General features: G+C 54.4%; 2 protein-coding genes across 2 annotated transcripts; both read right to left on the bottom strand.

Annotated features, from left to right (window-relative positions):
* Nucleotides 1-592: 592 nt before the first annotated feature.
* LOC148815179 (solute carrier family 25 member 44-like) lies at nucleotides 593-5,804 on the bottom strand. Its single transcript, XM_088905012.1, has 4 exons — nucleotides 5,463-5,804; nucleotides 3,510-5,083; nucleotides 3,305-3,432; nucleotides 593-1,634 (listed from the first exon to the last, which is right to left on the bottom strand). Exons 2-4 carry the CDS (start codon nucleotides 4,945-4,947, stop codon nucleotides 1,434-1,436), a joined length of 1,767 nt encoding a protein of 588 aa, XP_088761138.1. The 5' UTR covers nucleotides 4,948-5,083; nucleotides 5,463-5,804; the 3' UTR covers nucleotides 593-1,433.
* Nucleotides 5,805-6,580: 776 nt separating this feature from the next.
* lrrc71 (leucine rich repeat containing 71) lies at nucleotides 6,581-14,032 on the bottom strand. Its single transcript, XM_088905053.1, has 17 exons — nucleotides 13,935-14,032; nucleotides 13,552-13,590; nucleotides 13,312-13,446; nucleotides 12,829-12,957; nucleotides 12,657-12,732; nucleotides 12,151-12,225; nucleotides 11,989-12,057; nucleotides 11,495-11,654; nucleotides 10,973-11,056; nucleotides 10,809-10,889; nucleotides 10,378-10,485; nucleotides 10,169-10,289; nucleotides 9,265-9,344; nucleotides 8,452-8,478; nucleotides 8,131-8,239; nucleotides 7,828-7,934; nucleotides 6,581-7,028 (listed from the first exon to the last, which is right to left on the bottom strand). Exons 1-17 carry the CDS (start codon nucleotides 14,017-14,019, stop codon nucleotides 6,906-6,908), a joined length of 1,608 nt encoding a protein of 535 aa, XP_088761179.1. The 5' UTR covers nucleotides 14,020-14,032; the 3' UTR covers nucleotides 6,581-6,905.
* Between the last annotated feature and the right edge of the window lie 176 nt (nucleotides 14,033-14,208).

The raw sequence follows: 14,208 nt of genomic DNA, 5'->3' as shown, positions 1-14,208 counted from the left end.
GTTGGGCAAGGACTGACTTGTTTCCATGGAAACTGCAGGCTGTGTCCTGGATCCCTGAACCTGTGTGTGACGTGGGATAATTCTGTGAAATGCCACCTAATATATACGTGAATAAAAATGGAATATAAGAAGAGTTCCTGCTGATTAATCCACCTGTGAATTACTATAACAATCAGTTGAATCTGAGTATTAAAATAATTTGTAGGGGTTGCAGTAGTGGGCATGTGAACTTCAGGAGGAGGTTGATGCAGTCATCCAGTTCCTAATCCCCTCCTCCCACTGAGGTGTCGCAGGGGAGACAAAGTCTGTCCTGAACACACGCTGGACAGGATCCCAGTCCACAGCAGGTCAGACACACGCGCGCACACACACCTAGTTTCAAAACAATTCACCTGCCCATATGTCGTCAGACTTCCACAGGACACCTGAGCAGCTGGAGGAAATCCATGCAAACACAGGGAGACCATACAGACTCCACCCAGACAGCACCCCCAGGACAGGAATCGAACCCCGGGCCCCAGCAATGCTGACCCCACGATCACTAGACCTGTTGGCATTCCCTCACCATGCTGCTGCAATTCAAGCCAACCTGCTTTTTTTTTTAAAATAGACATTTTATATTGTAGAAAAACAATACCCCATCGTAACAAACACACAAGACAAATGGGCGAGCGGCCGTACTGCCCCGCTTGTCTGACACCGAGCCTCAGGGGACAGTCCTGCTCCCGTCCAGCTGCCCGCCTGCCGGAGGGGGATCGACAGCGCGGGGGGGCTCCCTGGGGCGTCCGGCTCAGAGCCATCATCGCAGCGTCCGCAGAGCGCTTAGCTCGCGCCCAGGGCCTTGTGACTGGAGGGCAGGTAGTTCAGCTCGGCGGCACCCCCTTGTGACCGGGGGGAGGGAGGGAGGGAGGGGTGACCGCAGGGCCGGGCCGAGGCGCTCACTCTCACTCTCTCTCGCTGAGCCCTTTCCCAGGCAGGAGTTCGGGCTGCTCATTCACGTGATTTAACAACAGTTAACGGTTACTTCGAAATCGATCTCGGATCATTTCTTTACAGGATTTCAGCGCGTTCGGTGCCAGTTTCATTAGAGTAAGGCACAGGAACAAACCAGAGGCTTTGCTGGAAGGCCCCCCCCGTCTCCGGGTGGGAATTCTGTCCCGGATCGGAAGCAGCAGACAGCGGCATGTGCGTGGAGACGGGCGGTGCGTCCGGCTCCTCTGCGGTTCTCCCTTTGTGTTCTTTCTTGTGCCAGTGATTTGAAATTTTAATATCGAAGACAAAAAAAAGTCTTTCACCCATCTTCATCTCTCTCTCCCCCTACATCCAACTGTCTCCCTCTCTCCCTCCACCTCCCACTCCCTCTCTATCCCCGGCTCTTCCTCAGTTTCCCACTTCCACTCTCGGCATCCCGCTGTCTCCCTCGGTATCCTGCTCTATCCCTCTGTCTCGCTAACGCTCTCCCTCAGATCCTTCCTGAGGCTCAGTCTCTTCAGGGTCTCGTACCCCAGCACCACGGCCAGTGAAGAGGGGGCGACAGAGAGCAGGCGGGCAGACAGCCCCTTGACAAGCCCCCTCGGTCCCTCCTCTCGCAGCAGCTGTCCCAGAGTCCGCAGCACAGAGCGTCCACCCTCCACCTGAGAGAGAGGGGTCAATACAGACACACTGACTGGACACTTCAGTACATTAACACTGCACTGAGAGAGAGAGGGGTTAATACAGACACACTGACTGGACACTCCAGTACATTAACACTGCACTGAGAGAGAGGGGTTAATACAGACACACTGACTGGACACTCCAGTACATTAACACTGCACTGAGAGAGAGAGGGGTTAATACAGACACACTGACTGGACACTCCAGTACATGAACACTGCACTGAGAGAGAGGGGTTAATACAGACACACTGACTGGACACTCCAGTACATTAACACTGCACTGAGAGAGAGGGGTTAATACAGACACACTGACTGGACACTCCAGTACATGAACACTGCACTGAGAGAGAGAGGGGTTCATACAGACACACTGACTGGACACTCCAGTACATTAACACTGCACTGAGAGAGAGGGGTTCATACAGACACACTGACTGACTGGACACTCCAGTACATTAACACTGCACTGAGAGAGAGGGGTTAATACAGACACACTGACTGGACACTCCAGTACATTAACACTGCACTGAGAGAGAGGGGTTAATACAGACACACTGACTGGACACTCCAGTACATTAACACTGCACTGAGAGAGAGGGGTTAATACAGACACACTGACTGGACACTCCAGTACATTAACACTGCACTGAGAGAGAGGGGTTAATACAGACACACTGACTGGACACTCCAGTACATTAACACTGCACTGAGAGAGAGGGGTTAATACAGACACACTGACTGGACACTCCAGTACATTAACACTGCACTGAGAGAGAGGGGTTCATACAGACACACTGACTGGACACTCCAGTACATTAACACTGCACTGAGAGAGAGGGGTTCATACAGACACACTGACTGGACACTCCAGTACATTAACACTGCACTGAGAGAGAGGGGTTCATACAGACACACTGACTGACTGGACACTCCAGTACATTAACACTGCACTGAGAGAGAGAGGGGTTAATACAGACACACTGACTGGACACTCCAGTACATTAACACTGCACTGAGAGAGAGGGGTTCATACAGACACACTGACTGGACACTCCAGTACATTAACACTGCACTGAGAGAGAGGGGTTAATACAGACACACTGACTGACTGGACACTCCAGTACATTAACACTGCACTGAGAGAGAGGGGTTAATACAGACACACTGACTGACTGGACACTCCAGTACATTAACACTGCACTGAGAGAGAGAGGGGTTAATACAGACACACTGACTGACTGGACACTCCAGTACATTAACACTGCACTGAGAGAGAGGGGTTCATACAGACACACTGACTGACTGGACACTCCAGTACATTAACACTGCACTGAGAGAGAGAGGGGTTCATACAGACACACTGACTGACTGGACACTCCAGTACATTAACACTGCACTGAGAGAGAGGGGTTCATACAGACACACTGACTGGACACTCCAGTACATTAACACTGCACTGAGAGAGAGAGGGGTTAATACAGACACACTGACTGGACACTCCAGTACATTAACACTGCACTGAGAGAGAGAGGGGTTCATACAGACACACTGACTGGACACTCCAGTACATTAACACTGCACTGAGAGAGAGAGGGGTTCATACAGACACACTGACTGGACACAGAGGTGGTCGTGCGCTCTCGTACCTGCAGCCGGGCCCGCACCACGTCCATGGGGTTGGTGAGCGTGGCGGCGGTGATGGCGGCCAGGGGGCCAGACACAGCCTGCAGCGCCAGGAGGGGCACCTGGGAGGGGGCCAGCCTGGACAGGCGCTCTGAGAGGCAAGAGGTCGGAGTGAGCCCCCCCGCAGGATATAGCGCCCCACCCACCCCCCCGGGCGCCCTCACTCACCAGTGTAGAAGTGATAGAAGGGCCACCAGATGGCGCTGTTGGGGATGTAGGTGAGCAGAGAGGCCAGGTACCCGCGGTAGAAGCCGCGCACCCCGTCGGCGCGCAGGACCTGCCCCACGATGTCCCGCGTCTGCCCCAGCCCGAAGCGGGACACCCCAGAGCCGGCCGGCGCCCGCACGGTGAAGCGCCCGCCGGCGCCCCCTGCTGCCGGCCCCTGGCCCTGCATCATCAGGTGCTGGGAGACGACGTCGATGGGCACGGTCAGCGTCTGCGAGACCAGCGAGGCGGCCGCGCCCGCCAGCAGCGACTTGAGCGTGTTGCTGCCCGTGTGGTGGCCCGCCAGCTGGCGCGTCAGCTCGTAGGCCGTGACGTAGCCCTGCCCCGCCAGCAGCGTCAGCGAGTTGGGCAGGAAGCCGCGGTACAGGCCGCCGGGGCCCTCCCGCCGCACGATCTTCACGAAGGCGTCCGCCGTGCCCGCGTACAGGGCGGAGCCGCGCTGCACCTGCAGCCGCGTGCGGATCAGCGCCAGCGGGTACACCGCCGCCCGCACCAGCAGCGCCATGGCCACGCCCAGCGCGTAGAAGCGGCGCTTGTCCAGGTGCTGCCACTCGATGATGGGCACGCCGCCCTCCGAGGAGAGGGAGGGGGGCACAGAAAGGGCAAAGGAGGAGGGGAGACGGGGGGGAGAGGAGACGGGAGGAGAGACGGAGGGGGGGGCGAGAGGAGGAGGGACAGAGGGAGAGGAGAGAGGAGAAACAAAGGGAGAGAAGAGAGGAGGAGAGACAGAGGGAGAGGAGAGAGGAGAAACAAAGGGAGAGGAGAGAGGAGGAGGGACAGAGGGAGAAGAGAGAGGAGGAGGGACAGAGGGAGAGGAGAGAGGAGAGACAGAGGGAGAGGAGAGAGGAGGAGGGACAGAGGGAGAGGAGAGAGGAGAAACAAAGGGAGAGGAGAGAGGAGGAGAGACAGAGGGAGAGGAGAGAGGAGGAGGGACAGAGGGAGAGGAGAGAGGAGGAGAAGAAACAGAGGGAGAGGAGAGAGGAGGAGGAGAGGCAGAGGGAAGGGAGAGAGGAGGAGGAGAGGCAGAGGGAAGGGAGAGAGGAGGAGGAGAGACAGAGGGAGAGGAGAGAGGAGGAGAGACAGAGGGAGAGGAGACAGGAGGAGGGACAGAGGGAGAGGAGACAGGAGGAGGAGAAACAGAAGGAGGGGAGGACAGAAAGGCAGGGAGAGTGGAGGAGGACACAGAGAGGCTGGAGACTGCATCAGAGGAGGGGAGCCTGTTTCCAAACAGGGCCTGGCAGGAGAAGGCGGTGCTGGGGATGGGAGAGCGAGACAGAGGCTCCTTGGCCACCGGCTGGCAGGAGGCGCCGGTCATGACGGACTGGCAGGGCCCAGAGCGTGCCGGAGTGGGCGGGTCTAAGGAGGCACGGCCCGAGTTCATTGGTCCTCCAGAGAACACGTGGCCCCTGATTGGCGGAGCAGAGGAAGGCGGAGGCCGGGTGGGGATTGGTGGAAATGCTGGGACCAGCTGTAAGGCGATTGGCCGGGAGGGTCAGTCTTCCATTGCAGCCTACAAACTGGACCAACACGAACAAACACGAACCGATTAATCACAGCTCGGGGGCAGGCAGCGCCGACACGTGTTGCAGTCTCACAAGCTGCTTGTTGCGCGTAATACGAAGCAGTGCAAAAACGTGCACGAAACCGAGCCTGCGCGCCGCCGCGACCAGCCCAAGCGGCGCCGTTCACGCGTGGGCTGCCGCTGTGGGCAGAAAGGAGAGACGCGCCACACGCGTGGAAGTGGCTCAACAGCCGAGGAGGCGGATCTCTCCCCTCTGCTCTACAGCGTGTCCCCAGCCCGTCCGTGTGCACACAGCTAGCGGCTGGCCGCGCAGTAATGACAACAGTAATAATAATATAAGGACAGCGGTCTGCAGGGCAGGGCTGTGGGCTCACCCGCGCTCTCTGTGGCCGCTCCGGGACCCGCGCCGCCGAGCGGGGGCACAGGCCATGCTCCGGGCTGCAGCCAGGACACCCCCGCGCCAGCGCCGCTGGGGGGGCGTGGTGGGCACGGCGCGGCGAGCCTGCAGGAGTCCGGACAGGGGCCGCGGAGCGCCAGCGACCCGCACGGCTGCGCTTTGCAGGCCCGGGCCAGGCGCAGGCATTAAAACACCCCGTTATTCTCCCCGACTTCTGGTTGTGGTTGTTGTTGTTGTTGTTGTTGTTCAGGGGCTTTGTTATCTCGTACCGTCCCCGCCGTCCTTCCTGCTCCAGTCACTTCCCTATGCCCGTGCCCTCGCTCTCTCTCGCAATCAACAAACACGCGACGCCCCGCCCACCCCCTCCCTCGGCCAATCGCCATCCGAGACGAGCCGACCATGCGGCTTGACTGACGGGCGCTCTGGCCAACGGAAACGCAGAGGAAATACCCCCCGCCCCCTAACAAGCGAGCTTGCGCCGAGCCGTTTGTTTTTCCGAGCTCGAGGTTCGGGCCGGGAGGGGAGGAGGGCGGCCGGCCTGGTCTTATACAGCGCTCTCGGAACCCGTCATCTCCCATCTGTAAAACCACAATGCACTAGAAAACGGCGAAACAAGAAGCCCGATCCGGAAGATAAGCCCCGAACCGGATTTCCGGAAAGCACGTTTCCAGGCCGGATCCCTGATTGCATGTGAAGAGGTGTAACAGAACCGCGGGGTCCCCTAAATGGAAGGTGACCCCGCGGAGACACAGGACACCCCCAGTCAGCACAGTCAGGCCTGGGGAGGGAGGGGGGGGGGTTGAGAGAGAGATACTGCGGTGCCGTTCTGCGCATGGCCATGAACCCGAAAAGATTTAAAACCAACTGGAAGCCTGTGCAGGACCCCCAGGACAGGGGTGATGTGAACAGTTGCGTGTGACTGCCCTGAGTAGTGAGCCAGTTGTATACTTCTTTCTTAGAAGGGCTTTTATTTCAGTGGTTTTGTATCTGTGTCCAAATCTGCTTTCCTGCTGTATACTTTGTTGTGACTGTGTAATTCTGCTGTTTTTATTATTATTATTATGATTTACAGACTGCAGGCCCAACACACCATACTGTCTTCAATCGTATTGTTTAATTACAATGATTCCTGTTGGGCAGCAACTTTTAAACCTTCTATTCCTGCAGCTTCTAACATCACATTTCACAGCGCAAAATATCACAAAGTGTAAACCTGTATCTGAGTTTACCAAGTAAAGAGTAAATAAAACAGTTTTTATTGTGAAAACAGCTTATTCTAAATAGCTTCTCTGTAGAAGTAAAAAGTAGTACTACTTCTCACAAGCTGAGAAGTTATTACACTTATTATTGGAACACAGTGACTTTGTGAAGTTAGAGGAGGCAGGGCTGCACACCCTGTAAATGTGTCCCTCCGGAAACGCTACACTGGCTGGGCTTGCTCTTCCTCTGGCAGCCGGGGGACGCTCTTGTTGAGCGGATCTCTGATCGACATCACTTCCTGTATCTTCAGGAAGGGCTCGCAGTCTGGGGAGAAGTGGTTTCTCTGTAAAATGAAGAAAAACAGTTCATAGACAGGGAGATAGATATTTTTCTGAGACATTGAAGTCAAAGTGTTCAGCTTTTGCTCTGGTTTTGTGAACAGACAGATGGCAGGTCAGATCCGCACGCAGACACAGACGAGACACATGCGGACAATCCACAGGGAGAAGAGGCCAGCAAGCAGACAGACAGACACAGAGACCTGGGACTGCGGGCTCAGGGCACAGATGAACACGCAGACACAGAGACAGACAGACTGCCACAGACTGTGTCTCACATCAGATGAACACGCAGACACGGAGACAGACAGACTGCCACAGACTGTGTCTCACATCAGATGAACACGCAGACACGGAGACAGACAGACTGCCACAGACCGTGTCTCACATCAGATGAACACGCAGACACGGAGACAGACAGACTGCCACAGACCGTGTCTCACATCAGATGAACACGCAGACACGGAGACAGACAGACTGCCACAGACCGTGTCTCACATCAGATGAACACGCAGACACGGAGACAGACAGACTGCCACAGACCGTGTCTCACATCAGATGAACACGCAGACACGGAGACAGACAGACTGCCACAGACAGTGTCTCACATCAGATGAACACGCAGACACGGAGACAGACAGACTGCCACAGACCGTGTCTCACATCAGATGAACACGCAGACACGGAGACAGACAGACTGCCACAGACCGTGTCTCACATCAGATGAACACGCAGACACGGAGACAGACAGACTGCCACAGACCGTGTCTCACATCAGATGAACACGCAGACACGGAGACTGACCGTGAGAGACAGTCGGAGCAGACCAGTTCCACCTGTGCTCCCTGGTTCTCCCTGACTGGCCAGAGCAGAGAGGAACGCCGGCAGACACGACTCCGTCAGCCGATTCCCTGGGGAGAAGGAGGACAGGGAATGAGGGGTCCAGGGAGAAATGGACAGAAAGAATCAGGAGAAGAGGTAGTTAGTGTACACTGCGGTGCGCTGCTGCTTGAAAATAGTAATGAGCGAATGTTGGATTGCAGCACCGCTCCCTTAGATCCATTTCTCCTCCCATACTGACATACTGCCTTCAACCACATCTCTCACCTGACAGGGTGAGGGAGGTTAGGCTGTGGTTTCCAGGGATGAAGACACAGCCCTCGCGATGCTCCACTGTGTCCAGCAGGGGGCAGACCGCCTCCTGAGTCTCCACCACCTGAGAGACAGAGGGGGGTGGTAAGACAGAGGGAGAAGGGTTAAAAACGAGGATGAATGGAGAGTATTTGGAATATTTGGAAGAGCGCTATTCAAATTTAGGTCAGGACCATTCCACTGTCTCCCTATCTTTCAATACGAGCCTGAACTCACAAGAGCTTCCTCTGAAAAACCATGCACCAAGCATCAGAAAGACAGAATAATGTCCTCTACCTTGTTCTGCGCAGAGCCGGACTTGTCCTACAGGGGATACAGGAAGAGTGTATGTCAGTCTGGCAAGTACTTAGTAGCCGGTGCCAGGTATTTAGTGTGGATACATTCACTGATCTGTAAACTGACACAGTGAGAAGAGACCCTACATATCAGTGCAGACCTACAGTCCAGAGATCACCGGTCCAGTCTGGGTCGGGTCACACTGTGACCCTACAGTCCAGAGATCGCTGGTCCAGTCTGGGTCACACTGTAACCCTACAGTCCAGAGATCACTGGTCCAGTCTGGGTCACACTGTGACCCTACAGTCCAGAGATCGCTGGTCCAGTCTGGGTCACACTGTAACCCTACAGTCCAGAGATCACTGGTCCAGTCTGGGTCACACTGTAACCCTACAGCCCAGAGATCACTGGTCCAGTCTGGGCCGGGTCACACTGTAACCCTACAATCCAGAGATCACTGGTCCAGTCTGGGTCACACTGTAACCCTACAGTCCAGAGATCACTGGTCCAGTCTGGGTCACACTGTAACCCTACAGTCCAGAGATCGCTGGTCCAGTCTGGGTCACACTGTAACCCTACAGCCCAGAGATCGCTGGTCCAGTCTGGGTCACACTGTAACCCTACAGCCCAGAGATCACTGGTCCAGTCTGGGTCACACTGTAACCCTACAGCCCAGAGATCACTGGTCCAGTCTGGGTCACACTGTAACCCTACAGTCCAGAGATCACTGGTCCAGTCTGGGTCACACTGTAACCCTACAGCCCAGAGATCACTGGTCCAGTCTGGGTCACACTGTAACCCTACAGTTCTTACCTCTTGCTCCGGCACTGGGGGGCGCTTCTCCTTGCCCCCTGACTTTGCCCCTCGGCCCCGAGGCACCTTGGTGTCAGATCCTGGAGGACAGAGAGACAGAGAGGGAGAAAGGGGGGAAGAGAGGCAGAGGAAGGGATAAGATAAGATAACATTTTTTAATGAAAACACAGCGCTGCTGTACATTCAAATAGAATGCAAACAAGAAAAGAAAAACATTGCACATTATTCTATTACAAAAAAGGAGAAAAACACCGCACATCACTCTATTGCACATGTACAGTATAACACAGAACAACATGTCACGTTTATAACACATCACAAGACATCTCGCACTCGAGGGGGTTGTAAGAGTCCAAACTGTGTTCATCCTTGACATTTGCACTGACAGCTCTAATGGACAGTGGAGCACAGGGCTGTTTGTATCTGTTTGACTTACATCTGGGAGCCCTAAAGCGTTTGCCAGAAGGAAGAAGCTGATATTCAGAGTTGAGGATGTGGGAAGGATCTGATATGATTTTTCCTGCCTGTTTGATTGGGGATTTTTCAAAGGTTGTCTGCAGGGAGGGTGCTGTTTCACTCCCATGATCTTCAAAGCTGTCTGGATGAGGCGGGTAATTTGAGATTTTAAATAAACTGATAGATGACCAAACCACACTGTAATACCATATCTGATAATGCTCTCGATTACAGCATGGTAAAAGAGTAGCATTACTTCCTGTTGAAGCCCAAACACTCTTAGTCTTCGCAGGAAATATAAGCGCTGCTGAACTCAGGAGCAAACACTCTCAACAGGAGTAGTCCAGCACAGGCTGTATGGGTAGAGCCAGTCGGAGACACAGCTTTCTGATTATCACTTGGGTACTGGGATGACTAATTTGACTTACATTGGGTTTGTGGAAATTACCTTTTTTGGCAACTTTAGTGTCCTCCTTCTTCCCGGTAGCCCCGCCCTGCCCCCCAGTGGCCACGCCCCCAGCGGTCTGATTGGCCAGGACGCTGGGTTTGTCCTCCTTTTTGGGAGGGTCCTGAAGGAAGGAACGTTGGTGCGTGTTATTGTGTGTTAGTCTGAGTTGGCGCAGGAGTGCGTGCGTGCTTGCGAGTCCACTGCAGTACCTTATCTTTCCTCTTGGAGGCGCTCTTGCTGGTCTTGACGCTGCGCTCCAGCGAGGTGCTGCTGGGATAGCTGAGTGGGCGGTCTGCCATGGAGTCTGCACGGCGGGGCTGAGGGGGTTGGGACAGAGAGTAGAGAGAGAGAGAGAATACAGAGGAGGTGAAGAGAGACTGAGAGAGAGGCCTTGGGAGGAGAGAGGGTCATAGGTCATAGGTCATAGATCACAGGTCATGACCTCCCCTCCAAGCTACGCGAATCCCCCCCTGACGCCTCCCCTCCCAGCTACGTGAATCCCCCCTGACGCCTCCCCTCCCTGCTACGCGAATCCCCCCTGACGCCTCCCCTCCCTGCTACGTGAATCCCCACTGGCCTCCCCTCCCTGCTACACGAATCCCCCCTGGCCCTGCCCGGTCACGCCACCCCTCTCCCTCACCGACTGGTTGGCCTCCTGGGCAGACATCAGCCGGCGCCGCTCCACCGTCTCCTCGTGGGTCAGGGCGAACGGGCCCAGCACCTGGAGGGAGGGAGGAGAGTGAAAGCGCGAAGCCACGCAGGCGGGAGGCGAGCGTGGAGCGGCGGAGGGAAGGGGAGGCTCACCTGCGCCAGGCTGGAGGCTCCCGGGTCCCCAATGTGGTTGTGAGCCAGAGAGAGGCACAGCAGCGTGCGGTTCAGACGCAGGCCCTGAGAGAGGCAGAGAAAATCAGAACAAACCTTTCCCAGAAGCACAGCGAGTGCAGGTAAGTCAACCACGTATGGGTCTGCCATTACTATTGTACAGGTGTGCCATTACCTGTGTACAGATGAGCTGTTACCTGTGTATAATATCATGCGTAAGGGTGTGCTGTTATTCTTCTACAGGTGAGCTGTCACCTGTGTAAGATACCTGTGTAAGAGCGTGCTGTTATTCTTGTACAGGTGAGCTGTTACCTATGTAAAATATCATATGTAAGGGTGTGCTGTTATTCTTGTACAGGTGAGCTGTTACCTGTGCAAGATACCTGTGTAAGGGTTGCTGTTATTCTTGTACAGGTGTGCTGTTACCTGTATATGGGCTTGCCCTTACTGATACAGTATTTAGGTAAGTTATTTGTGCAGGTGTGCACTAGACAGTTGTGCCACCTGGGCGATGTGCTGTGCTCCAGTGTCTCCAATGCGGTTGAAAGCCAGGTTGAGGGACAGCAGGCTCTTATTGGCTGAGCGGGGTGTGGACAGGGCTTGGCCAATCAGACGAGCCCCTTCTTCGTCTATCTGATTATTGCGCAGAGACAGGTGAGCCAGCCTGGGGAGGAGACAGAGGACATGATCTGCTGAGGAGGGCTGCAGGGGCCTGTAGCTGTTTGGAGGAGGATATGGGACTCTGTTTGACTGCGGAGGGACACTGGACACTGTGATTGACTGAGGAAGGATGCGGGGTGCAGGAGATAGCTGCTGGCAGGGGAATAGGGTGGGAATGAGGTGACAATGGTGGGTGAGGGAGGGACTTGTGGAGGCAGGGGGCTGTGATAGGCTGGGGAGGGAAGAAGAAGGCTGGGATTGGCTTAGGAATAAGGTGGAGGATTTGATTGGCTGGGAAATGAGGCAGGAGAAGGTGAAAGGTCAGAGATGATACCCACATGCTGTCCTCTGAAATCAGGATGTGGTAGCACTGCTCAGGAATGGGAGTCCCCTCTAACAGCACTGTCCTGAGAGAGACATATAGAGACAGGCAAGCTTGAGAATTAAGTTTAATTTGAGTCTAGTCTGAGTGTTTGGCTTGACTGTAATTTGAGACTCACCGAAGGCTGAGGCAGAGAGACAGCGTGTTGCGCAGGGAGGTCAAAGTTCGCTGGGTGAGCCCCACCCTCCACAGACTGTAACACAGAATCCCGACAGCACAGTCACATTCTCTCTCCCCTCCTGTCTTCTCCCTGCCTCTTCCTCACACCTGCCCTCTCGCCAGCTCCCCTCATCCTCATTTCTGCAGCTCTCCCATCTCTCCCCGTCTCCCTCTCCCTCTCCTCCATCATCTCTCTCTCCCCCTCTCCCTGTCTCTCTCTCTTAGCTCCCCCTACCCTGTCTCTCTCTATCTCCTCCTCTCCCCCCGTCTCTCTCCCCCTCTCCCTCCCCCGTCTCTCTCTCTTAGCTCCCCCTACCCTGTCTCTCTCTCTCCTCCCCCTCTCCCTCCCCCTGTCTCTCTCTCTTAGCTCCCCCTACCCTGTCTCTCTCTCTCCTCCCCCTCTCCCTCCCCCTGTCTCTCTGTCTCCTCCTCTCCCCCCGTCTCTCTCTCTCTCTTGACACTCACTGTAAGCTCTGCAGGTTGCTCAGGCTGGGGAGACTCCTGCTGAAGACTCTGGCCATCTGCTCGCCCACCTTCCACCCTGAGCAGCAGCGAGAAGAGGGAGAGCTTACAGAGTGCGGCAGCGAGCGAGCGTGAGCACACACGCATCACCAGCCACGCAGCAGGGCCAACTCACCCCTGACCCTGACCTCTCGGACACTCCGGGGGTCATCGCCCTCCAGCTCCACCTGCAGGCGGGGCTTCAAGCAGGAAAAGCGGTCGGCTGGAGGCGGGCCTCCTCCATCCAGCTGTGATTGGCTGTTATCTACAACACAGGGCAACATGAGGGCAGGACAGAACAGACAGCAAAAACCATCTTCCTCTATCTACACAGTTACTCTATAGCTCTAAAGATGATGAAAGAATGTTAGTGTGAAGATACAGAGGAGCTGGACTGAGTGTCTCTACAGTGACTCTCCAGCTCTGATGATGATGAAGGAGTGTTCATGTGAAGATACAGAGGAGCTGGACTGAGTGTCTGTACAGTGACTCTACAGCTCTGATGATGATGAAGGAGTGTTCATGTGAAGATACAGAGGAGCTGGACTGAGTGTCTCTACAGTGACTCTACAATCATGATGATGTTGGGAGTGCTCATTTTAAATGATCCTGTCCTTACCCAGAATACTTCTGTCTGTGGTTGGCGTGACCCCTGTCCTAGGTCTCAGGGTTACAGGGGGGATCTCCCTCATGCCCACAAGAGCACAGAGCTCTGGGAAATCGGCTTCAAGATTGCCAGTGCACTGGTAGTCCTCTGGGGGTGTGAGACAGAGACACACAGAGTATCGTACAGGAACACGAGAGTACAGGAGCCCCGTTATAACAGGAAGATGTAATAGATGTAGTAAAAGACTCTTACCTATACTTTGAACTGCAGATTTATCCAGAATATTAAGTCCTTAGTGCAGTGCAGCAAGAAAAAGAGAAAAATAAAGAGACAGAGATAAAGCAACCACAGATGAGACCCTTAACCTCACACCAGAGACACCTCTGAGCCCAGATTCAGAGAGGTAGGAGGACAGGGACTCAACAAAGACTAGAGATCTAGAAGTCTTGTTTTAGAATTGTCTTAGCCTGGAAGATTTGCTCAGATTAAGGGAACAAACTTGAAATCTCCATTCCCTGATGAGCCATGCAGCTGGTAGTACAACTGTTTAATAATTTAAACATTGTGCACAAAACAAAAATGTCACTTATTTCACCAAGTCCTTTATTGTTTATGTCATCGAACTAATATCTTACCAGTACTCTTGGAGGAATCTTCCTCTGTTCCAGAATGCCCTCTGTCTATCTTCTCTTTTGGAGCCTTCTCTAACTTCTTTCCCATCCTTATTGTAGCCCTACGTGAAATCACATGGTCATATGTCTGTACGTTAGCAAGGGGGGCAGTAGCAAAATAAATATTAGCTCCATACAATATGTTCTGTTACAGTAGGAGCTACAGTCCCAGTCCAGTAGAACAGTCCTGTTACAATAGGAGTTACAGTCCCAGTATAGTAGAACAGTCCTGTTACAA

This window comes from Atractosteus spatula, chromosome 25 (genome assembly GCF_055471065.1).
Source record: "Atractosteus spatula isolate fAtrSpa1 chromosome 25, fAtrSpa1.hap1, whole genome shotgun sequence".
In the NCBI taxonomy this organism is placed as follows: domain Eukaryota; kingdom Metazoa; phylum Chordata; class Actinopteri; order Semionotiformes; family Lepisosteidae; genus Atractosteus; species Atractosteus spatula.
This window is presented reverse-complemented; position numbering and strand designations above follow the sequence as displayed.

Bases quoted from the DNA above. Each gene is read 5' to 3' on its own strand.
- LOC148815179 (XM_088905012.1), bottom strand. From the start codon at position 4,947: ATGAACTCGGGCCGTGCCTCCTTAGACCCGCCCACTCCGGCACGCTCT. The intron at 3,433-3,509 runs GTGAGTGAGGGC...CTTGCCTCTCAG, and splicing joins CTTCTATCACTTCTACACTG to AGCGCCTGTCCAGGCTGGCC. The intron at 1,635-3,304 runs GTACGAGAGCGC...CCTCTCTCTCAG, and splicing joins TGGTGCGGGCCCGGCTGCAG to GTGGAGGGTGGACGCTCTGT.
- lrrc71 (XM_088905053.1), bottom strand. From the start codon at position 14,019: ATGGGAAAGAAGTTAGAGAAGGCTCCAAAAGAGAAGATAGACAGAGGG. The intron at 12,226-12,656 runs GTGAGTGTCAAG...TCTGTGTTACAG, and splicing joins AGCAACCTGCAGAGCTTACA to TCTGTGGAGGGTGGGGCTCA. The intron at 12,058-12,150 runs GTGAGTCTCAAA...TGTCTCTCTCAG, and splicing joins TCTCTCTGCCTCAGCCTTCG to GACAGTGCTGTTAGAGGGGA.